We start from the raw sequence: 25,300 nt of genomic DNA, 5'->3' as shown, positions 1-25,300 counted from the left end.
GGAGCAGTGTTGCATGGATGTGGTGGTTTTTTTTATTTTAAATTAAATAGTTAATAACAAATAATAATATTAATATTAATTCATTTTATATATATAAAAAAATATTAATTCATTTTATATATATATATATATATATATATATATATATATAAATTACCTGTTTGACAGGTCACCAGTCACTTGGGATTGTTTTGGGCGGATGAAGTATAAAGTTGGGATTATTAAAAAATAATCGAAAGTTGAGATTATTTTGGGTGGACGGAGCAAAGTTGGGATTATTCTCGACAATTTTAGCTATTTAATATTTCGGGTTACACATGCCATTTTTTTGGTTGAAATTCTCAACCTTAACCAACTCATTTAATCTTTCGGGTCGGGTTTGTGTTAACCCATTTGATAAATCGGGTTAGAAAACTCAACCCAAACCCACTAATTTCAGGGCAGGTTCAAATTGTGTCAGTTTCTGCCAAAAACTTAGGTATGTGAAAATGGTATTTGTGTGTAAATGAAAGGGCAGAGAAAAGTTGATAATTTGTAATAGAGTAGAGGTTATCAACTATGGGTCAAACTGACCCGACTTTGAAAAAAGATGGATTTGGACAAGCCAAAAAATACTTTTTATTTTTTATTTTATTTTAGTTAAAAACTTGAACCCGGCCTAAAAAAAGTCCGCCACTTTTCGCAGATTTGGACATGAAATTTAATGTTAAGGCTCAGCCAGTTAGCCCGACCTGAATTTTTGATCACCTCTATTCCCTCCATGTTTTAATAAGAGCATAATTTCTAATTTCAAACCCCTATAGGATTTGTTACGTCCCATTAAAAATCCATAATTGGACGACTTTATAAAGACCCGCACCATTTATTAACTGGACGGATCGGGCTGGTCAAGCTTCCATTGAATTGCTCTTACTGTCAATAACTCAATAAGGGAAAAAAAAAAGAAAAAATAACCGGACGAACGCAGCCCTACTTCCTCCGCCTGTCTTTCTCAGTTCGTTCTCCATTGAAGCGCACTTGACGTTCTCCATTGAGGTGCCTTCTAATACCTGTATCCCCCATTGAAGCAGCTTCTGAGGTAAGTTGTTTCTTTTTGTAATCATCATATCAATTTCACAATCTAGGGTTCATCTTTGATTTAATTTAATTGTCAGTGTAGTAAGTTTAGGGTTCGAAAATCTGAACTATTGGTTCTAATTACTAAGATTATGAAGATCATAAACAGTTAGAAAAGAGAATTATGAGCCGAATTGATTAACTGAATCAAATATGCTTTTTCTTTCTAAAAATATGTGATTTTTGGAAACTTATGTGATAATTGAATGAAATTTGGTTGCTAATGTATTGCAGAACCCTTTAATGTTAGGATTGAACTAGGGCGGCCGCCCCTCCTGCCCTGGCTCAGGGACGGGCCTGCTCAGAAGTAATGTGGACCAACATTTTCAGAATCGTATGTATTTTAATTTCTGTTTCTTCTTTTAACATTACATAAATGCCTAGTTCATTTCGATTTGATCTGGCTGTGTTGCTGTTTACGCTTTTAAAGGGAGGCCTTCATCAGCTATCTTGGTTCCAGTTTCTGCCAAATGAATCAGATGTTACCTGTTTACCTGATAAAAGGTATTATCAGAGATACAAATTGTCTATTGTTTGTTAATGTTGTAATCCACTAGACAAACAACTTAATGATGATGGTTTTGGCAGCTCAAGGACTGAACAGAGGGATGCTGCTACACTTGAACTTATCTCATCACATGTTCAGCTGCAGAAGGATGGATTTCTCAGCACTTGGACTAACTCCTTTGTGGGCCCTTGGGATCCTTCTCAGGGCACGCACAACCCCGGTAATTACCCCGCTTCCCTTACATCTCTTTTCTTCACTTCCTTTCTCCTCTTTCTTCATCTTACTTCTATTTTCAGATGAAAAAATTAAGCTCTGGCTTTTTCTTCCTGGCCGCCATTCCTCCGTTTCTGAAACTGCTCAACCTGCTGTATGTAAATTAAGAGGTACTTGCAGACTCATTCCTTTTCCTACTTCTCCCCGTCTTTATTACTAGCGCCATTAATTTGATTTCCAATCTTCCTGTTGGTTGAGGAGGATATCTATTGCCTTGTCCTTTCTCTTTTGAATTGTAATGATGCTCTTCATTTGTTTCTTTCATCTCCATCTATTAATTATTTTATGTAATCTATTTTCTGCTTTGATGTTTATGATATTTTATTATGCCTGTCTGACTTGACATGTCTTGTTGAAGTTGTTGCTTCTGGACTCTGGATTTCTCCGGGTGATTCTGAGGAGGTTGCAACTGCTTTGTCTCAGGCTCTAAAAAGTCGTTTAGAGAGGTTTACTTGCTCACCTTTATACTCTTTTTTTTTTTTTTTTTTTTTTTTTTTTTTTTTTTTTTTGTTTTTTTAAAACCTTTTGTCTTATAGCAGGGACATGCTTTTGGTTCTTAAATGTTTTCTGCTTATCCTTTGCTTTTCAACTTTTGTTCCAGAGCACTTATTGGGCTCTCATATGTGAGATATGGTGATGTGTTTTCAAGATATCGACCCTTTTCACAAAGTGAAGAACTCTTTAGGTTTGTTGCGACTTTTTTACGAGTTATATGCTTTGAGAAGTGATAATTCCTCTTTCTTTAGTCTTTACTGACAATGAGCAGTTTGCAAATCAAGTGATCCATGTTTAAAGGAAACAAGTTAGATGCAACTTGTTATAATACTTTTTTTACTATGCATTAGTACTCTTGTCAAAGTTCTGATTTCTGAGCTGTTGGTTCTACAAAGAGGGGGTGTAATTTGATTTACTGAGAAAAGAAGATTAAGGATTATAAGTGTTGATATGTGGAATAAGTTAATAGGGGCAGAAGGGAAGATTGTGATGCTTTTTAATATCATTCAATTTGCTAATTTATTTTTGGATTTTTTGGATCTTGTAGGAAAGGCCAACCAACAATTGAATTTGTCTTTGCTGCTAGTGAAGATGCCATCTTTGTGCATGCTATATTATCAGCAAAGTATGTCTTACTATTTTTTCTGGTTCTTGATTTGTTTTTCCTGGTTGATCTTAACTAATTTTTGTTCTGTATGTGGTTGTCATGTACTCCTCTAGGCATGTACGAACACTTTCTGGTGGTGATATGGAGAAAGTGTTGAAGCTCTCTTCTAGTAGCCTTGGCCAGAGACTTCCAGGTAGTTACCTTTTTAAAAAAAAAATACCTGATAGCCTTCTCTCTCTCTCTCTCTCTCATTGTGCATATGTGTCATGCCACTACTAGTGTGAATCTTTTGCTCTATACCTTTGGCATCGGTTATAATTGACATACTACCTTATTGTATCATGGCTTTAACCGGATATTCTTAGATTTATAAATTCTCTGTGCCTTTTTTTTTTTTTTTTTTTTTTTCCTTATAGTGGTTTTTACTTGAATTCATGTCATATTGCTGCTGTTACTGAACTGTGACAAATACCAGTTATGTGACCATAATGTATAAAGTGTAAACTCCTTGGGTTATTCTAGTCTTCTCTTTTACCTGTTTCTTACAGAGCATTTGTGCTACTCAGTAGCCTGAATATATCATCACTGCTAAACAATGGGCACTCTGACTTGACTTTTTGTAAGCTGACTGTGATGGGGTGAGCAATTCTATTGTTTTGTTAGCCTAGCCTGTACATAAATCGGCCTCACTACGGTGTAACATTTTGCGATTAATTCTTGCATCTAATATGCTTGATACAATTTTTTCTTTTTCTTTTTTTTTCTGGGGTTCCCTCAAATGTAAAATATTTTAGGAAGAATATGTTTCCCTTTTTGTGTGTGCGACTGTGATATTGGCTTTATTGCCCCCCAGCTCACCTGGTATTTTTTCGTGACTCTTTTAGTTTAGGTTTTCAGTAGATTTCCTTACTTTTAGTTGCTGGTGATTACGCAGAAAGCACAAATGTTCTGCCAGCACCAGGGAGGGGAGTAGGGTGTGTGTGTGCGTGTTCGCGCTCAAGGTTCCTCAATCCTATATTACACAAAAAGCCCAATCTGAAACAACACCCACTTAGAGCCTCTCCTTGCGTTAGTGAGCTCTGATCTTTGGTAGGTCTCCTCTCCCATGATTCCAATGACCTCTTCTTTACCGAGTCTCTCCACGCATTAACTTATTTACCCCCAATGTGCTTAGAGGGCTTTCTTGTGTACTGTAATGTGTCTAAACTAAACCAATATGCTATTAGTTACATTCTTAGCAGCTTGTCTTCGATTCATCTTTTGAGAGTAAATTTACAGCTCATCAGTTTGTGTGGCATCAAGAAGTAATTCCCATGGTAAGCATCCTTCTCAATTAGGTATTTAGAAACTGAGGTCAATTTTCAATAGCCATCCAAAGGAGGTCATTTGTAGACCAATTCTTTTGAAAGCTACAAGTTTTGACCATTCGAGGGGTATGCTATGTATTAACGCTGATGCAGTACGGTCCTTCCAATCCATTTTCACTTTTCAGCTGTGTGCCTTTTTTAATGTGCTCGTGTTATCATCATGCAATGTATGGGGGCATTACTTCAATCTGATATATGCTCTTTAGGTTTTGAACCTCTTATTTTGTGCTGATGTCAAAATATCTTGTTATGGCAGTTGTAGTCTCTCCTCATGGAATGTGTGGCAAGGTTACCGGGTGCTGTTCAAGTGATCTTGTGAAGCAGGTGTTTGTCGGGTAAACTACATGGGATGCTTTCTATTAGCTTTCTTCATGGTCTCACAGCTCTTGCTCATGTTGGTAATGTATAGTTTGAATCCTATTAAATTTGACCCTGTATCTTTGTCACCACTTTGTGGTTAGGCCTGGTGCATCAAACACTTCAACTGGATTAGTTGGTTTACCATATACTGCTGCTCACACATCTGGTGGCAAGTTGGGGGGGCAGAATTACTACTTAGAAGTTACCCTTGGTTGCAGTTCTTCTGGAAGTGAGAAGGTGAATCTGCCTAATTCAAATATCAACAGCTCCAATCGCCCAACATCTGGATCCCCCTCTATTGCTAAAGGCAGTCAGAAAGTGTCCACTGGCGATGCTTCTAATTTTGAAAAGACCTTCATATATCCATCTGAGGCGGTTCTTGTTCCAATTTTGCAAACATCATATGCAAGATCTTTTTTGAAAAGGTGCAGTAATCACTTTACAATTCTGTGCTGACCTATTGTTCATTTTCCTGGTGCCTATTGGGATGAGTGATGATCACAAATAAGTTCCTGCTTTCTCAGTTTCTCTATTTCAAAAATCTTAGAATGCTGAAATAGAATATGGAGAAGAAAGAAAAAGGTTTTCTGTAGTTTGTTGCTTTTGACTTGATGGATATGATGAGTTTGTTGAATGGCCAGTAGGATTCTGTGATTTCTTAGGCAGAATGATAGTGACTTTATTGACTTAGTGAGGAATTTCCGGCCAACATCTATGTTTTGTCTTTTTTTGTTTCGTGATAATCACATTCTTTCACTTGGGCAAACATCTCTGTTTTGTGTCTGTGTTTCTTAATAGTGACATTCTTCCACCAATCATTTTCCATTGATTTCTGTAGATTTTGGCTACCAAATTGGACAGGGCTGTCGTTGGCTGGTTCAACTCTCTTGATGCATTGGTTAGTCCCAACTTAACGTTCTAACACTGTGTTTCCATATTCTTTTTCCAGTTTTATTTTAGGTTAGTTTTATATCTGAACTTTAAGTGCTTTTTCTGGCGTCACAGGAATTGTTCTATAAAACTCTGTTACTAGTTTAAGAAACATCTTTACTTAATGTCCATATTATTGGCTGGTGTGGTGTTTGGCATTTTTGTATTGTTTTTCACATATACCAAGGACTGTACACCAGTCCAGAACCGGAATTCATGATTATCTAAGATTAGAGACCGGACCGGATTAATTCTGGTCCGGACCAGTTTATACGGTATGGTCCGGTATTTGACCAGATTGGACCGGTTTATAAAAAGTTTCAGCAATTTCGTGGATCCTAAATCCAAAAACAACAACATTTAATTTAATCAAACATACAAGTATGGCTAAAATCAAAAGTTACCTTATTTATGTCACTATTATTAATTTAATACATACAGAATTGTAGCTAAAATCTTGCAAAGAGTATATTCTTATACTAAGTAGTAGTGTATTACATATTTACATGTATAGAAGAAGATAATTTTTTTTTTAAACTTATAAATGGAGGAGAAGGGGTTGTGTGAGAGAGAGGAAAGTGGGTTAATTTCATTATCTACATTGTGAAAGTGGAGATTTGAGGGGAAGATGAATGTGGAATTTGTGAGCCATTGATTGATTGAAGGAGGCCATAGAAAGGGGAAAAATATACTTTTGACCATATAAGAAGTGAAAAAAAAGAAAAGTAGTTTTCATATTTGGAAAAGAGAAGTTATAAAGTAACTTTAAAGTTCTTTGGAAAGGTGAGAAAGTCAGAAACCCATTAGTACCCCATTACTCCGTATATATACAACATTACAACTTGGAACCGGGTCGACCGGACCAGAATCAATGATTTACATAGACTGGAGACCGGACCGGATTTCTGGTCCAGGTCTATTTATGCACACTCCTACCCACTCACGTGCGCTTGCACACGCATGCACTTGAGTGTTCATACACGTGATTCGTGCTTAAAGTTTTGTATAAACTATAATTTTAAAAATAATCATATTGTTTTAATCATGTATATATTATATTTATACATTGTATTTCTTGGAAAACTTATATATGAATATTATTTGGGTAATACAACTTAAATATGAATCAAATACAATATACATAATTAAATATTTAAATTGGATTATCCATTTTAGTTTTCAAGTTTTGGTAATATTGAATATTTTTAATTGTCTTTAGTGTTTTCCAAAGTAAGTCAATTAATTGTCAATTGTCAAATCCTTCGGATTTTGTTACTACAAATTATTGTAATTTTATAATTGCCTAACTTTCTTTTCAAGTTATATTCAAGGGGTATTTTGGGCATTTGTAATATGGACACCAATATTTTACTCATTACTCTCCCTTTACTTATGTCCTGTTTTGTTCACCTTATTTTCACATATTTATGGAAAAATAAAATAAGTTCAGATAAATCTAATAAGAATTAATAAGGGTTACCTATGTTTAATTTACTACTAAATTAAGTTCTAATAAGGTAAAATAAGTTTATTAAATTCAGATAAGATAAGTGATGATAATAGAGATGATTTTATTTTATTTTATTTTATTATTATTGAATCTTTTTCATCTTTTCTTTTACTTGATTCTTTTCTTAATTCATATACTCGAAATAGATTTATGGTTGAAATTTTTAATTTTTAATTATTTGAAATAGGAGAATTTCAACAATTTAATTGTTTGTTTCATATTAAATCTTTAATTTTTGTTCCTGAGTCATTTTTGAACTAGAATTCAACTATATTATTTAGTTTTCAGAACTTTAAAATCATTTTTTTGAACTTATGCAACCATTTTTATAGAACAATAAATTTAAACTTTAAAACTTGAACGCAAGATTCTTAGAATATGTCAAAAGTTATGCATAACATAAGGTTTAAGGTAATAATGTTATTTATTTTAACCTAATGTAGTCAGATTTATGAGTAATTGATGTAGACTCTCGTTATATATGATCTTTAATGGAGTTTACTTGAGGAGAGAGAATGAGTATTCTTGAGAAGAGAGAATCAAAGTTAATTGCATACCTATTGGTGAAATCAGCCTAATGTAGTATATATATATATATGGCGGAACCAGGATTTATAATCTGGGGGACAAATTTCGAATGTTATAATGTCAAGGAAAAAATTGAACATATAAATTGTTTAGTATTTATTTGAAAATGCATAAGATAATAATTCCTATATGGCAAATGAGGAGTAAAAAAGTTTCATCGATCGTATATTAAGAAAATTATCCAACAAATGAATAATTTTTTTTTGTGAACTCCCAATTCCAAGTTATGTAATCCAATAATCGATAAATATGAATCAATTATCTTATCATAAAGTCAAATAATTCTTTTGCCTTTAAACAAATCGTTGATAGATATGAAGGAGTTTGTATTACATTTGAAAAAAATAAATGCAACTTTCTCTAATCAATCATATTATAACAATGTACTTCGTATATATAAATAAAATTTTAAATTTAGTTACAAACAATTAATTAATGTTAATCTATGGATGAAAAATGTTAAAAAAAGGTTTTTTTTTTTTTTTTTTTTTTTTTTTTTTTTAACAAGAAAAAAAAAAAAAAAAAGGATTTAAGCACACTTTATTAAAGAGAGAAAAAATGGAGATATGTATTCATTAATGTATTGTATGAAGTAACCCATTAGTATTCACTATCAACAAAGTAGTACAAAATTATGTTGTCAAAAAAAAGTTAAATTACTAGAGTAGTTAGGGGCTTGAAAACTCATAATACTTTTTATATATAATGAAATCCACACAAGAAATAAAAACAAGCTGGTAAACGTTAGAGTAATACAATCATCCTAAAAAAAAACGTTACAGTAAATCAGTAATACAAAAACAAGAAGTAGGAGGGAAAAAAGAAAGCTATAAAACGTTAATGTTAGGATTCGAACCTGAGACTAAGGGTATTACTGATTCCCAACTCAACCACCAAACCATATTTATCTTTTTAATAATAATTGCGTGTTTGATTTATTTATACCTTTTTACTGTATTTATTTAAACTTTTTTTTTTGAAATTGGGGGGACAGCTGTCCCCCCTTGTTCTAATGTGGCTCCTATATATATATATATATAACTAACTTTTTATTGCCATCTCTCAAATTTTCTGTCTTACAGCTGCGGTTCTGAAACAGACGACGTGGATGATTCATGGTCTGAATCTGATGGTATCAGCTTGCAGCATGGATTACACAGTAGCAGCAACAGCAATAATAGTAGTATCAGTAGCATAAGCAGCAGCTCAAGTGATAGTGACTGTAGAGCCAAGGCAACGTCTGGTGACCTTGAAGGTGATGCTGATTCCTTAACTGGAAGACAGTCAGGCCTATCTTCCGTTGATCCCATGGATACTAATGGCCCTAAACAGGTGAGACATAATCATTCTGCTTATGATTTGCCAAACAGATGCGCTACTTTAGTCAGTTTTTTGCATTTAGCACTTTTGGTTATTTCTCGGTTTTGTTGGTCTCCTTTGGAAGACTAGATGTTTTTGTCTTGTTTTTACTTTGACTCATTATTAAATGATGGTATTTTGTGAATTGTGGTCTGGTGGTTGGGTGAACACCAACACACACACACCCCCCCTCCCCCTCTTTTTTTTTTTTAATTTTTTTTTTTTTTTTTTTTTTTTTTAATGCAAAAGAGGATTATATGCTATTTTAAGTGTCATGCTTAACACAGCCAGTTTCATGTTTGCTCTCGTCTTTTCAGCTGTTTACTAAGACTTGTAGTGCATGTACTCAGGTAGATAACAATTTAATGACACTTTTGTGGATATAGTACCTTTTACAATTTTCTGAAATGTCATTTATTTAAGACTTATAGTACCTTTCATAATTTTCTGAGTTCACTTTGCTCTAGTGGATACGCAGGTAAATAACAATATAATGACAGATTTATTCGGTGTAAGGCATAATGTACCTTGTTGAGTTATTTTGTTAGGCGTTGTGAGCAAGGTATACTGTCTTTGTATTATTTTCATTCAAATGATGAAGGTGAACTATCAAAACAGGGTGCAAAACGTCCTCGTACAGGAGCAGATGATTCATACATTCAAGCCGGTACTGTGGGAAATGCTCCTAAACATGAATACAGCAATTCAGGCATCCCAGGAGTCACAAATGATCATGCTGGGTCTGAGTGGGACTGGGATGATGATGACAGAGGTGGGGGCATGGATATACAAGCCCTTCTCTCCGAGTTTGGTGATTTTGGCGACTTTTTTGAAAATGATGCATTGCCATTTGGAGAGGTACTTTTTTTTACATTGCAGGTTTTACGATCTTCCCGTCTATATATCTATAACCATTCACCACTAATGGGTGCCGCTCCTTAAATGGTCTGTGTCTTGGTTTGGATATATTTGAAACTCCTTCCTTCCAGAATACTTTACCTGTATGCTTTTTTTCAAAGTCAAATATCATCAGGTTTTACCATAATTTGCACTATTATATAAGAAGAATATTATCATGTAAGCTATTTTTTAATGTGTATTTTGGTCACTGCAAAAGAAGCAGATGGGTAAATGGGTTAAGTATTTTGGGCCAGATGGTGTTGATTTGGAACAACAGTCTTCTTAATATTACATGGAGTATATCTTTAATGGATGTTTGGGTCTAAAGGCTTGGATTATTGTTCCAACTTCTAAGTGAGTTCAAATTCCGTATAATACTAATTTTGGCCTTCTAAGAGGCATTAAGATTGTTATTGTTGGCTGTAAATAATGAGCACAGCTTAGTGAATACCGTGTTAGTTATATGAGAGTTATAAAAGATGATACGGTAAATGTGTATCTTGTTTAGATAGAAGACAATAAAATTAGACAAATAGACTTCAAAACTGTGACGCTTTTGGCTGTTTACATTTCTTATATTGAAGGCTGTTTTTAAAAGTCAACATGGGCCACATCTTTAACTTGTTTTCATACATTGCAAAATTTGCCTTTTGGTGGTCAAACATCTTCAACTTAAACTGAATGTTTTTAATTGTGTTAATATTTAATAATATGTATTACCGTGTGAGATCATGTTAGATTAAATTCAATGTGTATTTTCAGTATATCCACATATTCTCTCTCTCTCTCTCTCTCTTAATTATTACTGGCCAATGTTTGCTTGGAAAACCATGAACAACCATATGTTGTAATAAAATAAGAACAGGTGAAGATGTGAAGGATATGGATTGAATGTGTATATATTGTTTTCATCCCAAAAGATGCACCATATATTTATTTTGAAAAGGCTGCACCTTTAGTAAAAAATAAATAAATTTACATACAGTTTAAAAAATTTGCACTCAAATTCTGTTTATTCTTCTTATGTGACCTTATTAATTGTTTTTATTAGAAAAAGAAAGGAAATATGCTTTTCTATTAGTTGTTCTGTTCGTTCTTACTTTTGATACTAAACGTGTTGACAATATGTAATGAAACTCATCTCCACCTATTTTGTTGGGGAAGCCCCCAGGAACTGCAGAATCTCAGGCACTTGTGTATTCTGGGCATGATTGTGGAGATGGAGGTGGCAGTCCTTCTGGTACCCTAATGGATGTTCCGGATCCAATGCTTTTACCTGCAAGTTTCCAAATGTTTGAAAGCCTTCACTCTCCTTCAACAGGGATGGAAGAGTGTGTTAGTAATATTCAAGAAGCCACAAAATGTAACTCAACTGGTCTTGTGAGCTGTGCACCAGCAGCTTCAAATGGTGAAATTGATCATGTATTGAAAGCTGAAGCATTGTTGACTTTTGCCCCTGAATATGGAGCAGTTGAGACCCCTTCAAGTGAGCTCTCCTCAACTGTTTTTAGAAGTCCGTACCAACCAAAATCTCAGAAAGCTGAGAGTTTGAATTCAAGTGGGAGTAATTATGTTTATGGGGCAACACCACCTTCATCTCCTGGCACTAATGGACGTGAAGAAAATCCTTCTCTGGCTGCTGACTCCAGAATACATCCTGGCAAATATGATATTGGTTCTGATCTCCAAAAATTGTACACTCAGATAGAGAGAGGTCAAACTCTAACAGAAACAATGTCTATTAAGAACAGTACTGTAACTTCTTCTGAAGGGGCATCATTATCGTTGTTTTCTGGGTTCAACTCTTCTAGTACTGTCAAATCTGTTCAGGATATGACTAATGAAGTTGCTAATAGTGCCAAGCAATTCTTTCTATCTCAACGAACAGTCCCTTCTGTTGAACTTGAGTGCCTTATGTTCCAGGCCTTTATGTGCAGGATAAGACATACATTACTGCCTTTTGGTAATCCTGCCTCTACTGCCGGCAACAGATCCATCGGCAACATGGGGTTGGGACAATTACCTGGCGATCCGAGTGGCACACCTGACAATTTTTCTAGTAAATCTGAACTGAGGAAGAAGGATTCCATACCAGTTAGAATTGCTGGTGATTTTGATGGAGGGATGCTTGATAGCCCTTTTAATGCACCCATTGGGGTTTGGCGCTCTGTCGCAACGTCTAAACCTGCAAAGCCTGCCATTACACCTACTGCTGAGGTTTTTCCTTCCTCATCTCAGCAAATATTTAATGAGGAAGCCATGATTTCATATCGGAAAAGACAGCCACTTCAAGACTTTCTTGATGCCATGCCATTGCTTGTCCAACAAGCTGTCTCGTTTGTTGATGTTGCATTTGATGGTGAATTTGTGGACGGTCCATATAGCTGGCTTGCTTTACAAGAGCAGTGTAGGCGGGGATTTTGTTGCGGGCCACATATGGCTCATGCGGGTTGTGGTGGCATTTTTGCTTCTTGCCATTCTTTTGATATTGCTGGCGTAGATCTGCTTGATCCTGTGTCGGCTGATGTAAGTATTGATCATATCTGCTAATCTGCATGACATATGTTCCCTTTGTTTAAATGTAATTATACATGGATATTAAGATTAGTTAAACTTAAAAAGTAAATGAATCAGTTGCATGGTGATATTGGACGAGTTGACATGCTATTAGAAGTGGATCAAAATAATATTATAGTTAAAGTGAAATGGAGTATGACTTTTTAAAAATTGTGCTCTCCTTGGTTCATTTTGTGTTTATGCATCCCAAACCTTTCAGGTTCAGGCATCATCAGTGATAAGTTTGCTGCAATCTGATGTCAAAACAGCTTTGAAATCTGCATTTGGCTCCTCAGATGGACCTTTATTTGTTACCGATTGGTGCAAAGGCCGATCACTTTCTGCAGATGCAGGAACTACAAGCGAAACATTATCTGCTGAATCCACTTTAAGTGAATATAGGGATTCCTCTAATACTACAGCACTATCTGTGAGCGACCCAGTGAGCCCGTCACAGTCCACTGCTGGTATGCCATCTGGTTTGAGAGGTAAAGTTCTACAATAGTTATATTACTATGCTGGGTCGCCTTAGGTGGTCAATATTTTTAGCAATTGTATTTTCTAGTATTCTTTAATCGTTATCAAAGCTCTACAAGTCTTTTTCTCTTGCAAATTAATTTGAGGTTAGCTATTAACCTTAGTTATTATTGTTATTTTTTTTTAATATTTTTGTGAATTACTAAGCTCTCCATTTTCGTGCATAATTATTAGTGCTAACAAGAACTGTAAGAAAATATTCTTAGCTGCCACTGGTGGTTATAGAAAGTTGTAAATCATTCCTCATTTTGTTATTGTCTCTATTGTCTCTGATGCTGTGCTTTGCTGGAATCATGTAGCATTTCACATGCTAAATGATGAGTACAAAATGTCCTGACAATGCAAGGCTGCTGAGTAACATTTTGGGCTTTTAAAGCATCAAAACAGTGAACTAGGTTGATTATTCTTAACACGCACAGAGACTTTCAGAGAAAGATGAAAATTAATTGAATTGTTAAAAGTTGGAAATTCTTTAAATGCTAAAATAATGGGTACAAAATGTCCCGACCATGCAAGGCTGCTGAGTAACTTTTTAGGCATTTAAAGCATTAAAAAAGTTTACTATTTTAATTGTTCTAAAGTTGCCCAGAGACTTTCAGACAAAGATGAAAAGTAAATGAATTATTAAAAGTTGGAAATCGTAGCCACGGAATGATAACAATGGAGATTTGGACTGCCTGGTTTTGTTAAAATTCTCCAGATCCAATGGAAATTGACTCAACAGTACTCACCAGACAACTTGACTAATAAATTTAAGCATTGATTGGGTGGAATTGTGATGTAACTCAGGTTTTTGAACAATTAGGATAGCTGGGTGTCATGGTGGATTGTTTTAGTAGTGAAGCTTGGTGGCTGGGAAATTTGATAGTGAGATGCACAGTTAAAGGAAGTCAGAATTAGATAAACATAAGTCTATCCAGAGTTCCAATGCACATTGTTTTCACTCATCACCACCTTTGGAAACTTTCTTTACAGCTATGAGTTATCCATATTAAGGATATTTCTTGTTAATCACAGTTGATTAAATAGTTTCCTTAACACATGTGCTTTTGAAATGAAGTGCACCTTGCTGGCAATGTTGCCATTTGTGAATGGGCCCTTATTTTTTGTAGGGAGGGGTGGGGGTGGGGGTTGAGATCTGGGACAGATAGCCAGTTCCTGTTGAATTGATGTAGATTTTCTGTTGTTTATGATCTTAGGGCCCCTTGCCTTACTTGTCCATGATTTTTTATTAATTAGTTTTTGAAATATCCAACATAATAAGGTCTGTTTTAAAGCTTTCTGCCTGCAGACCTGTATATTCTGATCTTAACTATTGGCCCTTACCTACATTTATTTGAGCATGTAAAATAATTTAATTGTAAAATGAACTGAATAGCCCTTATCTGTACTTATTGAGCCTTATCTAAACTAATCTTTGTGGTAAAAAAATGAAGCTGTAGATCTAATTGGTGAAGTTAATGTAAGTTGTTGAAGGCTGGTTATGCTTCTTGTATGACAATAATTCTTACCTATCTCTTTTATTTCAGATGGGAGCAAAGCGGATGACACTGGTCATAAAAGGTCTAACCAGGAGCTCTGCATGTCAGAGTCAGAGCCACAGCTGAGGTCACGGAGAAGACCTTCTTTGCTTGTGATTCCATCTACTTCTATACTTGTTGGGTATACAACTGATTACTCTTGCTCTCGTTCCTTTTTTTGGACCTGGACCTTTTATCATTAGGTAGATGTGTATTTTTTGGTTAGGTTAATGTAAGAATTGACCGTCTTTTTTTCAAGTAAAAGTTCTTGACGTTTTGAATTTCTAATTACAAGCAATTGCCACTTTTCCAATAATCAAAATTTTGTTGATCTATATCGATTTAATATTTCATATTGTTTTAGTAAACCTCGTCAATAATGTGCTATACATCTTTCAAGTTGATTGCATGGAATTGTTGCCTAATGTAACTTGTAAATTATGGTGGCAAATAAAATCCAATAATCTCCATTGAGGATAACGTGAAATTTTGTTGTAGGTACCAAGATGATTGGCTGAAGACATCAGCAAGCTCTTTACAGTTATGGGAAAAGGCTCCACTTGAGCCGTATGCTTTCCAAAAACATGTAAGTTACTAGAGGTTTGTCAGATGGAAATCTGTCATATTCCACTGATTCTAAAATATTAGAATAATCTGTGTTTTTCAAAAACCAATTTTACAAAACCGGCCTTAATCTTTGTCTGATGTTTTCTTGGTGTCATTTCACACCCTTATTTGGTTGCAGGTGTCTTATTATGCTGTCTGTCCAAATATCAATTCCCTTACTATGATGGCTGCTGATTTTTTTCAAGAACTTGGAAGTGGTGAGTGAAAATTACTAGTATCTCATTTTCTAGCTTCGCCTTTTATTTTAATTTATTTAATTTATTTATTTATTATTGTTAGTATTGAATTTTCATTTGGGTAGCATTTGTTGTCCCCTGTTTTTTATTCGCAAATACTTCGTAAAGATTTTATATGATATATGGAAAGTGCTTGACGTTGTAGATACTTTTCCAGTGAGATGGAAAGTTCTTTTCCGTGTTTTCATTACTTGATATATACTGTCCTCCAAAAGGTTAAGTGTATTTTAGCTGCTAGCTTCATCCAAATATCCGTTTCTATTTACTTGACCCATAGCCTTTGGCACAATATTTAAGGAGAGGAGAGAGAAATTGTAGTTCACCCCCTTGGTGGTTTACTTCATTACCCCAAAAGTTGTCCCCATATGTACTTTATGAGGTTAATTTAGTGAATTTGTTTACCAAAAGTTTACCAAATATAGTATGGATCAAGTAATATGACATTTTCATCTAAGGAATGTTAGTCAAGTTAATAGAAAGGAGTAAGTACCTTTCATGAGTGGCATGCATAAGGAGAAGTTCTCTTATGTTGATGAAGTTATATTCAATTATGGAATATGAATAATATTTATGTTGGGGCAGCCATGTTGTGTATTACTTCGAAACGGCCATTTAGGCCTCATACCCGGGTCGACCTAACCCGACACTGATCTAGGTATGGAATTTGTCCCGGATTTTGGGAACAGTATTCGGATATCACAGTACCATTATTATTTTTTTTTCCTTTTTTTTAATTCAATTGTTTGTCTTTTAAAGCTGTACTTTATTACTCTTACTATTATTATTTTTTTGTTGTCTTCAATATCCCTGGAAAACATTATAGAACAGATTTTTTCTTTGACTTTTCCACTTCAATTTTTTATTTTATTTTTTATTTTGGAAAAAACTTCAATTTTTTTTTTTTTTTTAAAAAAACAATTTCTTTTACTTGTTTTGTGTCCCCGTACCCATTTATATTAAGGACAGGGTATCCGTGTCTTGAAAACTTAAATTTGCCAAGTCTTTGGAGTAACATAGGCCATGATGGTGTACCTTATTTGTCTTTTCATCCTGCTTGTTAACTGTTAAGGTATTTTGTTATCGTAGCTTATTGTTTACTTGTCTTTGGAGAATTTGATGGATCTTTTTTTTTTACTTGTCTGTAATATATAGATATCCTCATGTTTGGGTATGTTCCTTCTGAAATATTGATGTTTGGGAGATAATAATTGTAATTCCATTTTGTTGAGGTTCTTAATATTATCTCACTTAAACATGAAAGAGGACGTTGTACAGGTAAATATCCTCCCTTTGTAACCCAACTCAAAAATTAGAGGAAAATGAAGATGGGACCAAAACGCATTCCTTTGACATTAGTCTAGCTGTTTAATGTCAAGGCTTTAGTATAACGTATTGTAGTGTTCTGTTGACCACCCCCCCCCCCCAACACACACATTTGGGAAAACGGGAGTTAGAACTTGCTTTATTCTTGCCCTAATGTACAAATCAATTATACTTATTACTCAAGTGAATGTGGCTCTTTTCCCTAAGTGTATTGTGCCTCAAAAAAAGTTTCCTGTCTTGCCTCGGGGGATGGATGGATGTGTGTAGCCTTACACTTATCATGAACACCATCACTTGCCCACAACTAATGGAAGATTTTTTTTTTTTTTAAATATTTAGTTATGGAAAACAGTTGCATCTCTCTTTGGCTTGCTTTTAAACCCCTGCATACCCTTTCTTTTCACGTTTAATAATATTTTTGTATTTGTTGATTTTCCTGCCCTTTAGCTTGAGGATAGGATCACTACTTTTGATAATTTACTTTTTCTTCTGTCTAGTTTATGAGATGTGCAAATTGGGGAGCCATTCACCACATGCTGTTGGAAATCAAATGGATGTAGACTCAGGGAAGTGTTTAACTTCTGGCTTTGTTCTCCTTGATATCCCCCAATCAGTGAAGGTAGAAAGCACCAATGCTTCTGGTATTGGTATTGGGTCAATAAGTGACTTTTATCAGTCTTTATCAAGTAGTTGGGATATTGCAAGCTATCTTAGGTCTCTTGCAAAAGCTCTTAAAACTTTACAACTTGGGTCGTGTTCGGCTGCAAATGCAAAAGAAGGAAATAATAGTTCCTGTACTGTAAGTGATATCTTCTTGATCTACATTGTACAATGGTTTTTATTTTTGGTAACAATCTTTGGCTCGGATGATGCCAAGCATGAAAAAATTGTTGGTTTGCAATTGCATTATCTTGTATTCCGCTATTCTTTTGATTTTAAATAACACCACAATGTTTCATTTCAATTTTTTGACAAAGATGTTTCCTTTCAAATTTTAAGACTTATATTCATTTCACCTGTTATTCACACTGTTTTTGATATCATATTGTAAACTCATGTGTGAAAAGTGTCATCTTTGCACATTTTTAAGTGAATGAAGTGGATCTTTGTGAATGACCACTCTAGATGTAGCCAACCTTATTCATTTATTTTATTTTATTTTAATTTATTTTTTTAATTGAAATAAGGTTCTGGTGTTGTTTTCAGTTTTCCTTTTGCCAATATTTGACTCCTGTTAGGCTTTGGGTGATATATATATATCATTAGTAGGAAGATTGTTACTTTGGTAAATAAAGAGACACTCTGTAATGTATCTAGTTAAGGCTTTTTTGGTGTGTGTTTTACGTCTGAATATTTTGTATTTTATGGTATTCTTGATATTATAATTGTAAGTAATAAATTTTTAGATTTATCATGCAAAAAAGATATTATAATTGGACTGAGTATGTATGCAGACTAGTTTTACCAGCGAAAAGATTCAAATATACAATACTAGTAAAGCAAAGAAACGATCCTCTTAAAGTGTTTAAACCTTATACTAGTATTTTATGTCATTGTATATCAACATTAAAATAAAGTAAAAAATCCTTGCCAAATGTTATTCTGTCACAGGGAAAATGTCAACTGTTTAATTGCTCTTTCTTTTAGTACTTGTTTGGAGATAATGTTGCTTATATAAAGTCTCCCACATACCTTTGATCCATAACCGGGTCTTTACAGAGGAATATTAGCTCACAAATTGTCATTATATCACTGGGAGAAATTATGTATCTAGGTTTTACTGCTTGTTTATCCTACAGTTCTTGGAGAGCACTGCAGTGGGGGCGGGGATGGAGCAAAGTTTCTAGCAGTGTCGTTGATGGTGCTAAAGATAATGCTTACTCAGATGTAGTCCTTCTCAGACTGGCTATAGTCTGTATTAGGTCCTTTCTTTGAAAAAAAGTCTTAAATGGACACTCCAATCCTTATTTATTTCGATTGCTATTTCTGATGGGCTCTACGTAAAGTACAAGATATCTCACTCTCTCACTGTGGTCAAGGAAATCTTTGGAAATCGTTTCCGTGTTTTGAGAAACTTATCAAATAGTTAGTTGGCATAAATGTATAACTTTTATTTTGAACCTTATTTCTACACTTCTGTGCCATATATATCCTCAAGTCTTAACACATATAACCTTACCGTTAATTAAACTGACACATATACACTAAAGTCATTAATTAAACTGACAAATATGACCTTACCATTAATTAATTAAACTGACATATATACAAAATCGCTTGCGTTGGTTTGGGCATGTAAGATGGAGACTTGAGGGTGCACCGGTACGAAGAGTGGATGAGTGGTACCATGGAGGGGTTAAACGAGGGAGAGGGAGACCGGAAATGACTTGGTTGGAAGGAGTTAGGAGGATATGAAGTACATGGATTTGCATGAGAATGAGGCATTTGATCGTAAGGGATGGATGAGGAAGATTTTTGTCGATGACTACACGGAATTATCACTTTTGGTTCATGTAGCCGACCCCACTTATGGGATTAAGGCTTTGATTGATTGATATACACTACAGTTCTAATCATTCTCTCTCTTGTATGCCAATTGCCAAAAATACATATACTCTTTTTACGTTCCTTGGAAATGTGGCCTTTGTGCATGCTAGGTCTGTTGACATTATTCTATGTTGCTATTTGGAGCAGGTGATCTATGTTGTGTGCCCGTTTCCTGATCCAATTGCTGTTCTCCAAACCATTGTTGAATCTTCAGTTGCTGTTGCGTCAGTATTTTTCTCAACAGAGAATGACAAAAGAGCCATTTTGCATAGTCAGGTGGGGAAAGCTTTAAACCACGCAGCTGGTGTTGATGAAGTGTCCATATCAAATATTCCCACGCTTTCTGGGTTCAGTATTCCAAGGATAGTTCTGCAAATTGTTCCCATAGATGCTATCTTCCGAGTTTCAAGTCCGAGTCTCAATGAACTTGTTTTGTTCAAGGAGATAGCTTTTACTGTTTACAACAAAGCTAGGCGTATATTACGTGGATCCTCCAATGAATTTATCCAGCCATCAACCTTCTCTGGTAGATCTTCATCCATGCTGGTGAACATGGCTAATCCGATTCCGGGTATGTGGAAAGACTGTGTCGGTTCTCGTTTTTCGGGTTCGTCCTTATCAAGAGAAGGTGAGTTTGATCCTGGTATGAGAGCTGGAACCTGGGATAATTCATGGCAGACTGCAAGGGCCGGGGGACTAAGTTGTGACGCAAACCGGAGTGGAGATGCTTTATTTCAAGAGCAGGCTCATTACATGTTTGAACCACTTTTTATTATGGCTGAACCAGGCTCAGCGGAGCATGGAGTATCGCCTACACCCATTGGTAATGTGGCTACAGATGATAGCAGTGGAGGGTTTGCTCAGAATTCAACACTATGTGGGGATACAGTACCCAGCTCCCAACTTGATGGATCTGAAGGAGATAGTTATGGATCTGGCCTGCTGAGATCGTCCCCAAGCTTGCATTGTTGCTATGGTTGGACTGAAGATTGGCGTTGGCTGGTGTGCATCTGGACTGATTCTAGGGGAGAACTGCTGGACAATCATATATTTCCTTTTGGTGGTATTAGTAGTAGACAGGATACAAAAGGCATGCAGAACATTTTCGTCCAAGTTCTTCAACAAGGTTGCCAGCTACTGCAGGCCTGTGCCACTCCTGATAATGGTGTGGCAAGAGCAAGAGATTTTGTCATTACACGGATTGGGTGCTTTTACGAGCTAGAATGCCAAGGTATACATGCATAATCTTTCCACGAGTTTAGCTAATTATCCTTCATATGGTCTTTAATGTTCTAATATATTGCCTCATAAAAGTGACGTCAATTTCTTACAGATTGCGGCATAGTTGCCCCTATATCACCATAAGATAATTGAAAATGGAAGTAGAATGGAATGAAATTAGCTGAAATTTGAACGACCACATTTAATAAATTGGTCTCAATTGTATAAGCGTTACATGTATGCCCCTGTATATTATATGAATAAGACCTTTATATTGGTTTTTGAGGGGTATTTTAAAGTGCGGTTTGGTGGTAAATCTTGGAGCAATATGCTTGCACCTCTTCTGCAGCATCTGCAGAAGTTCTATGGGCTATGAATTCAGGGTGTCAGACTATCATGTGGTGCTTAGAGGTTGGAGAAAGAAGGGTTATAATGTAGCTCGAAAGTCTGGTCATCCAAGTCAGAATGATTGGCTATGACTTCATCCCACTTGCACGGCTCTATGCAGCCAATCTTTTTTTTTTTTTCCTTCTTTTCCTATCATGTTTAGTGGTTTATGTGTTGACACAATTTAGTTGTGGAGTGTTGGTGCTCTCGCACCGGTCGCGTGTTTAACTAACATCTTAAGTTGATATATGTCTGAACAGAATGGCAAAAGGCACTCTATTCAATTGGCGGGTCAGAAGTAAAGAAATGGCCATTGCAATTACGCCGAACTACTCCAGATGGTATGCCGACAAACAGTAACGGAGCTTCCCTGCAGCAGCAGGAAATTGAAAGAAGCTTACCTTCATCCCCAAATCCAATGTATAGTCCTCACTCAAAATCTACTGGCTTTATGAAAACTACTGGTAGAAAGCAGCTTATTGGCGGGCCTGCAGTTGATGGCTCAAGAGGATCACTGCAGTTGGTTCAGAGCATCAGCTTTATTTCAGTTTCCGTTGACCATTCTTTACACCTTGTCTCTCAAGCTGATGTCTCTACTGGTAATTCCCTCTCTTGCCTGTTCTTTTTCGTTCGTTACCTTGATGTGCAAGAAATGGCTACTTTACCTATATTAGTGATGACATCAGGCTGTGAAACTGTTAAATTATGGTTCCAGATCTTGCCTGCTGCTAATGTCCTTACCGTATTTGATAATTAAAATAAAGAAAGTACGTACTCCATTTTATATTAATTGCGATATTGAGAGATTCATGCTTGCCAATGCAAATCTCTTGCATTAAATATCTTTAATTGTCTTTTAATACATATTATAAATAAAATTAGTTTGAAAATATATGTCAAGATGAATCTAGCAAGATTCCACATGACTTTACTTTTTGTAACATATAAATCACAAAATGCTGTCAAAGGAATAAGTGACGATAGCGTGAAATCCAAATATTGCAATTAAAAAAGAATGGAGGAAGTATTACTTTGTCATGTGCAAATGTTTATAAGCTGTTTATGTAAATTTAGGAGAATGAAATTAATAAACTAAGCCTATCTGTAATATGACAATAAACTAGTAAAATGATCTTGTACACTTGTACTTAAGTATTTTGTCATCATTTTGTGTAATGATTCTAATGGTACACGATGTTATAATTACTGATTTGTGTATCACTCTATTTGATTATATCAATCCTCAAGTAGTTCATTGAATTTCACTCTTTTAATCTTTGTTTTCCTTTAATTGCAACTTGGGGGATGCACAATCTTTAGGAGAGGAGAAAAATAGAGAGAGATATCTAGAGCAACCCATTTGATGAGAAGAGAGAAACACTAGGCAGAGGAAGTATATTTCAGCTTCCCAAAAATGGATATGTTGTAAGCTTGTAACCAAGCATGTTTGGTGGAAATGGTGGGAAACTCACCTTTGTGATTTTACGTTCGTGCCCCATTATTTACATATGCTTGGGGTAGGAGATTCCCTTACCTCCCCCTCACCTTGCGACTTTTAAAAAGTCACAAATTCAAGCCCCACCATCTACAATTCTACATATGTTTGGGGGTTGGTGATTCTCTTACCACCCCCCTCTACTCTCTAAGTGTTGACCTGAAGTATATTTTTTATTTTTTAAAATTTTTGAATAGTTTCTTAATTTAATTCAAAATTGTGACATGCAACTCCTTGGCAGAGCTCTCTATGTTCATGAAATTTTCCTCCTTTGACCATCTTTAGTAATTTATACATGATAAAATAGTCATATACTCATATTACTTGTCTAAGTTATGTGTTGAAAAATGTGAAAAACAAATGTATGCATTGATATTAAATGCTCCTGTTATTTAGAAATTAGAATGATTTTGTCAAGACTAACAGCATTTTCATGTTAATTTTGTATTGAGTAGAGGCATACAGGCATTATTTACTATATTTTGAATTGTAATGACAATTCCTTAAACAATTGCTATGAGTAATTGTGTAAATATGAAAAAATTCATTAGGGTACCTTACCTACCTATTTTAAATCATGTTTTTATCTCTTATATATAGGCGTATAGCAATGTCAGCTTGCTCTGTTACCGAATGAAATCTATTTGTTTCCAATGCTGTAAGCTGTCCTTAATTTATTAACAAAAATTATTTGCTGCAGGGAGCAGTCAAGGTAGTGGCGTCACAGGTTCATTGAATTACCTTGAAGGATTTACCCCTGTTAGATCTCTTGGTTCTACATCAGCATCTTATATTTTGATCCCTTCTCCTAGTATGCATTTCCTCACTCCCTTCCCTCTTCAGCTTCCAACATGCCTGACCTCTGAATCCCCTCCTCTGGCTCATCTCCTTCACAGTAAAGGCTATGCAATTCCACTTTCAACAGGTTTTGTTGTCTCCAAAGCTGTTCCCACACTTAAGAAAGATATCAACAAGTTGAAGGAAGAATGGCCTTCAGTTCTTTCAGTTAGTCTTGTTGATTTCTATGGTGGTTGTGGTGTTCCTACTGAGAAATTGGGCAGATCACTTCCTAAGCAAGCAGGAAGGGGAATTGTTTCTGATGCCAGGGAATATGAGCTTGAGATTCACTCGATTCTTGAGTCTGTTATGGCTGAACTCCATGGCTTATCTTGGTTGACAGTGAGTCCAGCATATCTGGAGAGACGTACGGCACTACCCTTTCATTGTGACATGGTGTTAAGACTGAGAAGGCTGCTATATTTTGCTGAGAAGGAAATCTCTGGTCCGCCAGAAAGGCCACAACTATAATCCTTGTCAACAGATTATGTTTATTGAATAGATGTTAGCATAGAGATGTGAATCAAGTATTCTTTAATAGGCTTCTTTGCGGTAGTACACGTCTGCTGGGTCGACTAATCAGTGCATCTGTATCGTCGTTTAACGTGTAAATTCTGTATGTATATTATCTCCTGGGGAAAATAACTGAATCCCCCATTGGCAGATAAGCTGTAGAATATTAATCAAAGAAAGTAACTAGCCTGAGAAAGGTGTATAAAATTATAGGAACATTAGGACTACATTCTGATTAAATGGCAGGAATTGGTTTTAGTGGGTTAATAGCACTGTTTCTTGTGATTTGAACTGGAAATTGTAGCTTCTTTCTCCGACACTAGATGGTGTATAGACAGACTTTAAAAATAGTGACTATGGATCCTTCTGTTTAGCCCCAGTGATGGGTGAGATTTGGAAATAGGCTTGTGAAATGCAGGTAAGAGTAGCATGAGATAACAGGAGAGTTCTTTTGAGCCGCTTTATGCTTTGAGTTGTTGTACATTTACATCCCAGCCTGGCTTGCAAGTTCAAAAACAATTCAAGGTCTCGAGACAAAGAAGGCGTCCAAGTGCTATCTAAGAATTGCTTCCATTTGGAATATTGATCCTCGGACGATTATTGCAATTGTTCAATGCTTAAGAGTGCTGTTTTTTTTGGGAATATTGAACCTTATAAAATTATTGCAATTGTCAGGTGATTTGTGATGTGAATCGAGTCCCCTTATAACTATCTTTATTGCTTTATTTAGATACTCTCTTGGTTTTACCTTACTCTTAAAGTAGGGGTTTTATAAGTGAGTTTTTAATAATGTTTTTATTATTTTCTTAGTAGTAGTTATGGGGCCTTGGGCTTTCAAAGTTGTATTAATTAATTAGTGGGCTCTCTTGGTTCATTAATTAATTATTAGGGCTTTTTATTTAGTTTGCATACAGGGCAAGTAGGTTAGATTTATTTTTCCTATATATATTTGATACATGTCAACAATTATAGTTGGACGTTTATTATGAAATAAAAATTAGATTGTTGAGTTTATACTCGAAGAGAACTTTGTTAAGGTTCGAACTAGTTGTTAACTAGGGTTTTAGGATCTTTGCTCCTAAGATCAAACTTAGAAGTCGTTGCCTTCTAAGATTATCCTTCAAATTTCCACTATTAAAATCACTAAAATTCTTCCACTAAGTATAAACTGTCAAAAATATGCATCAATTTGTTTTTCAGTACGTAATCAAATGCAAAAACATCATGTTTAAAATTTAGAAACTTTATAAAATAGATTACAAATGCAAAATATGTGTGCAATATTAGACAAGCATAATCGCTAGTTCATTTGGAAGATTACATAAATCAAGTAGTTTTACTAGAAGACCAACACACGAATACGATCAGAAGCCTTGAAGGCAGATTACATCTCTATGCCCGCTTATTTGTAATGAATTGGATCGCCAAGCATATGCCCCTTAATAATATTGTGACAGCCAAACAACATCACATTACCTCGGGATACTT

At 35.3% G+C, this 25,300-nt stretch overlaps 1 protein-coding gene across 2 annotated transcripts; it reads left to right on the top strand.

Annotated features, from left to right (window-relative positions):
- The first annotated feature begins 765 nt into the window (after positions 1-765).
- LOC110682900 (mediator of RNA polymerase II transcription subunit 13-like) lies at positions 766-24,834 on the top strand. Of its 2 annotated transcripts, none has more exons than XM_021859250.1 (23): positions 766-1,078; positions 1,367-1,450; positions 1,547-1,620; positions 1,705-1,844; positions 1,921-2,007; positions 2,256-2,343; positions 2,499-2,582; positions 2,940-3,017; positions 3,113-3,192; positions 4,623-4,701; positions 4,828-5,151; positions 5,565-5,624; positions 8,837-9,086; positions 9,732-9,971; positions 11,178-12,539; positions 12,790-13,057; positions 14,636-14,768; positions 15,125-15,212; positions 15,372-15,450; positions 17,310-17,611; positions 19,507-20,590; positions 21,228-21,566; positions 23,163-24,834. In XM_021859250.1, the coding sequence occupies exons 2-23, from the start codon at positions 1,427-1,429 to the stop codon at positions 23,768-23,770; spliced, it is 5,871 nt and encodes a 1,956-aa protein (XP_021714942.1). In that variant the 5' UTR covers positions 766-1,078; positions 1,367-1,426; the 3' UTR covers positions 23,771-24,834. The 2 variants fall into 2 exon arrangements, with proteins under 2 accessions (XP_021714942.1, XP_021714941.1); XM_021859249.1 differs by having other exon boundaries at positions 1,351-1,450.
- Positions 24,835-25,300: the final 466 nt, after the last annotated feature.

This window comes from Chenopodium quinoa, unplaced genomic scaffold (assembly GCF_001683475.1).
Source record: "Chenopodium quinoa cultivar QQ74 unplaced genomic scaffold, ASM168347v1, whole genome shotgun sequence".
Lineage (NCBI taxonomy): Eukaryota > Viridiplantae > Streptophyta > Magnoliopsida > Caryophyllales > Amaranthaceae > Chenopodium > Chenopodium quinoa.
This window is presented reverse-complemented; position numbering and strand designations above follow the sequence as displayed.